The sequence below is a fragment of the Trachymyrmex cornetzi genome, unplaced genomic scaffold (assembly GCF_001594075.2).
Source record: "Trachymyrmex cornetzi isolate Tcor2-1 unplaced genomic scaffold, Tcor1.1 scaffold74, whole genome shotgun sequence".
NCBI classification, from domain to species: domain Eukaryota; kingdom Metazoa; phylum Arthropoda; class Insecta; order Hymenoptera; family Formicidae; genus Trachymyrmex; species Trachymyrmex cornetzi.
This window is the reverse complement of record NW_017300070.1, coordinates 620920-625355: the sequence shown is the minus strand read 5'-3', so window position 1 is coordinate 625355 and position 4436 is coordinate 620920. Positions and strand designations below refer to the sequence as shown.

The 4436-nt window shown below is 27.3% G+C and overlaps 1 protein-coding gene across 1 annotated transcript in view; it reads left to right on the top strand.

Moving 5' to 3' along the window:
• Nucleotides 1-432: 432 nt before the first annotated feature.
• LOC108767943 (uncharacterized) overlaps nt 433-4436 on the top strand; it is an 8844-nt gene continuing 4840 nt past the window's right edge. Inside the window, exons 1-6 of the mRNA XM_018518086.1 lie at nt 433-585; nt 709-879; nt 963-1043; nt 1135-1218; nt 1310-1378; nt 1659-2295. Coding sequence (XP_018373588.1) covers nt 433-585; nt 709-879; nt 963-1043; nt 1135-1218; nt 1310-1378; nt 1659-2295 — 1195 coding nt within the window. The remainder of the gene's footprint in view (nt 586-708; nt 880-962; nt 1044-1134; nt 1219-1309; nt 1379-1658; nt 2296-4436) is intronic.

Below are 4436 nucleotides of genomic sequence, written 5' to 3'. Positions count from 1 at the left end.
AAGATGTACACTGACGGTCAAAGCGGTGAGGTTGTCCTGGCTAGAGACCCTCTAATAAGAGTCTGGCCACGTGAAGTCCGCCATTATTCGTCGAAATTGTGCGAGAGAGAAAAATCATGCTATCTCATTCTAGTGGCGCTGTAAGTTGTAGCTCTACAATCTTCATAGTTTCTGACGAACGACATTTTGACGATCCCTCGGGTGAGGCGGACGTGTTTCATCTCGCCTCGAGTATTACTTGTATCATTTTGAGGAAAGTATTATATTTTTGAAAAGTGCCGATTTTAATAGTTTTGACTATCCAATATATAGTACGAGCCATGTTTCCTCGCTTTCGAGGATTTGAGGCAAATCTAGAAAAAGAAACTGAAGAAGTCTCATTGTGGTAGATACGACGCAATTATTCGTTTTTCTAAAAAAAAAAGAAAGAAAATGGTTTGGTGCTCAGTTCCCTTCTGCAATAATTCCTCTGAAAAGGGATATAGTATGAAAATTCTCCCAAAAGATCCAGAACGTCGAGCTAAATGGATACATAAAATAAATCGCGAACATTGGGAGCCTACAAATAATTGTCATGTATGCGAGGTAAGATTATATTATTTTAACTTGATTAATTCTTCAAGTTTAAACTGTCATATTTAAATAAAAAATAATATGTTAGAAATAGTGATCACAATACTATGTTACTAATTTTTATTTATTACACAGGTGCATTTTGCTCCTGAAATGTGGGAACACAGAACTGACAAAAAAAAATTAAAACCAAATGCAATACCAACTATTTTTGGTTATTACATAAAAGAAAAAGTAATAGAAGATCTAACAAATGAAATTTCTTACTTTACATCTGAAAAAGATGTTCAAGATGAAGAAGTAATAGTAAGTAATAGAATAGCAAAATTAATTATATTTCATTCTTTCCTTATTTACAAATATTACATTACATTATGCATTAACTATAGATGATAACTGAATATCTCGACTCCACATCTAAAAAAGCTGATATGCAAAATGTTCAAGAAAAAGATGTCCAGAATGTAGAAGTAAGTAAATGGAACAGTAAAATTGGTAGAAAATTAATTACATTTTATTATTTATTTACAAATATTACATTATGTTATATAATAATTTTAGGTAATAAATGAATCTCTTGATTCTACATCTAAAAAAGCTGATATGCAAAATGTTCAAGAAAAAGATAATGTCCAGAATGTTGAAGTAAGTAAATGGAACAGTAAAATTGGTAGAAAATTAATTACATTTTATTGTTTATTTACAAATATTACATTATGTTATATAATAATTTTAGGTAATAAATGAATCTCTTGACTTTACATATGAAAACGATGATGTACAAGATCAAATTCAGGATGTAGAAGTATGGGATGAAAAAATTAATAAAAAATTTAATTATAAATCAAATAATTTGAAAGTTTGGCCGAAGACAGTTGATATATATATATATACCTATATATTTAGGAATTTTATAACATTTAAGATCTAACATCGACCGTTTTCGGTTGTTCTTTCAAATTATTTGATTATTTAGCTATCTAAATTTATTTATTAGAAATTAATTATATTTAAATTATTTACGATTATCATATTATGTTATGTGTTAATTTATACTTTATAGCTATGTTGATTTATATTTATAGATGACTATAGATGAAAATGTCGGACCTAATACATTGACACGCAATGAATCACATACTTACAAAAAATATAGAGCAACAGAACTGAGTTTAATTCGCTTACGCAGAAAATTTGAAATTATGAAATATAAAAATCGATTATTGCAAGACAAAATTAATAACGATAAGTACAAAGTAGCTTTAGAGAAACTATTTACTGATAATCAAATCCAGGTTCTACTTGCAAAGAAAAGCAATGCAAAATGTTGGTCAAATGATACAATTCAACGAGCTCTAAAACTAAAATTCACTTGTGGGACTGTTGGCTACGAAGAACTTCTTCAGCAAGGAATGCCATTTCCGAGCCTTCGCACTTTACGTCGAAAATTAGAAAATTTTAAATTTGAAAGTGGCATTTCAAATGAGATGTTAGAGTTTTTAAAATTTAAAGCTTCTTCATTCGAGGATATTGATAAAGAGTGCGGATTAGTTTTAGACGAGATGAGTATAACTTTGAAAACTATTTTTGATCCATCAACAAACACAGTGCTTGGAAATATAACATTTCCTAATGACAAAGGTATTGCTACATATGTTTTAACATTTATGATTACAGATACAGCTAGTAGATGGAAACATGTTGTAGGTTACTTCTTTACGGGTAATTCGTTTGATGGAGAAGTTTTAAAAGGTTTAATTTTTCAGATAATAGACAAAGTTGAAAAAATTGATCTCCACGTTAACTTTGTAACCTCCGACATGGGTCCTGGAAACATGAAATTGTGGAAATGTTGTGGAATAAATATGGGACGGTTTTCGGAACTTAAAAATTACATACCACATCCGTCTGATCCTAACAGGCGCTTATATTTTATTGCGGATGTACCACATTTGTTGAAGAACCTAAAAGAATCGTTAATAAATAATACATTTTTTATCTTACCCCAAAATGTGGTAATAAAGTATAATTTACCATCTAACAAAGTTGAAATTGCTCATTTTATTGATTTAATTAAATCTCAAGAAGATTTAGATTTCCTTTTAACACCCAGATTAAATATTAATGATATTAAAAATCCTAATACTTTCAGTAAAATGAGGGTAAATAAAGCAAAGAATGTGTTTTCAACAGATGTTAGTTCATCATTAGAATTTTTATCGGACGAAAATAGTAACCCGGAATTTTTTACATCTGCGTGGTTTGTTAAAAATATATCAAAATGGTTTTCATTAATGACCTCGAGAAACTGTAGTGTAACTTTAGGTTTAAAAAACAAAGAAAAATATGATTCGAGTATTACTTTTTTAAAATTACAAAATTTACTTTTTTACGTGATTACTTTTTTACGTGAAATAATTGCTCTTTTTGAAAAAATAAAAATCGGTAAGAAAGATATATTTAAACCTATACAAAGAGGAATAATACTTTCTACGACATCGATTATTGATCTTGTACAATATCTCTTAGAAAATCGTAATTTTCAATTTGTACTTACTGCTCGGTTCACGCAAGATTGCATAGAGAACTTACATTCACTTTTGCGTCGCAAAAATGTAATTCCAGATTGTTTACAACTAAAAAATGATTTAAAACTTATCGCTATAGCAATGTATATGAAAGAAATAAGAACAGGAAATTATGAATATGATGACAATGAATATCTTACTGGCTTTTTAGAATATTTAACTTCAACAAAAAATCGTACAAAAGATAATATAATATCTGATTCTACATCTATTTCATCTACGATTTTAAATAGCATTCCTTCTTTTGATCCTAAAAAAACAATAATTTATAATAATAAGGAAATGAATTCCTTATATAGGTAATATCGCAGGTTATTGTGTAAAAAGTGTTAAAAATATATGTATTACATATTCTAATTGCATACGATCTGTTGGTTCAAAAGAACCATTGAAATTTACGTTTTGTAAACTAGTTCGGCTTAAATGTTATAATGCAAATACATTATTTTTTGTTAACATATCAACATTTAAAGTTTTTTTAAAATTAGAAAATATTTATAGGCATTACAGCCTTTATTTTCACATGATGCCTAATGTAAATTTACAAAATTTTTTGTTAGAAAAATTTAATGCTATTCCAGCAAATCACATTCCAAATTGTCACAATTTGCGTACAAAATTGTATAAAAAATTTGCCACGCTAAGATTAAAATTTGAAAAACGTAAAAATGTGTGTGTGTGTGTGTAACAGTATCTAATCGTAAGTATTATGACAGCAAATCCATGGCCATGCATCATACATTTCAGTAAAATTATGATGTATTTTCATTATGCATTTAAGTAAAGTAATAATTATTTTTATTATGCGTTAAAAAAGAGGAATAATACATTTCTATTATGCGTTAAAGAAATAATATAAAAGAAATAATTTATTATGCGTGAAAGGAATAATATAAAAAAAATCATTTTTTTATGTATTAAAGAAATAATTATTTTTATTATGCGTTAAAGGAATATACGTAATACATTTTTGTTGTGTATTAAAAAATACCAAAGAAATAAATAATTATTTCTATTATGCGTTAAAGGAATATTATTTTTTATTATGCATTTAATTTTTCAACGTCCTTTTACATAAAAATTTTTATAGAAAATATTTAATAATGTTAATATAAGTTTAATAATAATAAAAATAAAAATTGTAATTGATTCTGCTTTAATTTTTACGAATTTATTAATTTTTACAAATTTAGATTTAAAGAAATTCGCGGGAATGGATGATTAATGTCGGACCAATCACAAACCGGGGAGAAGGTGGCCAGACTCTTATTAGAG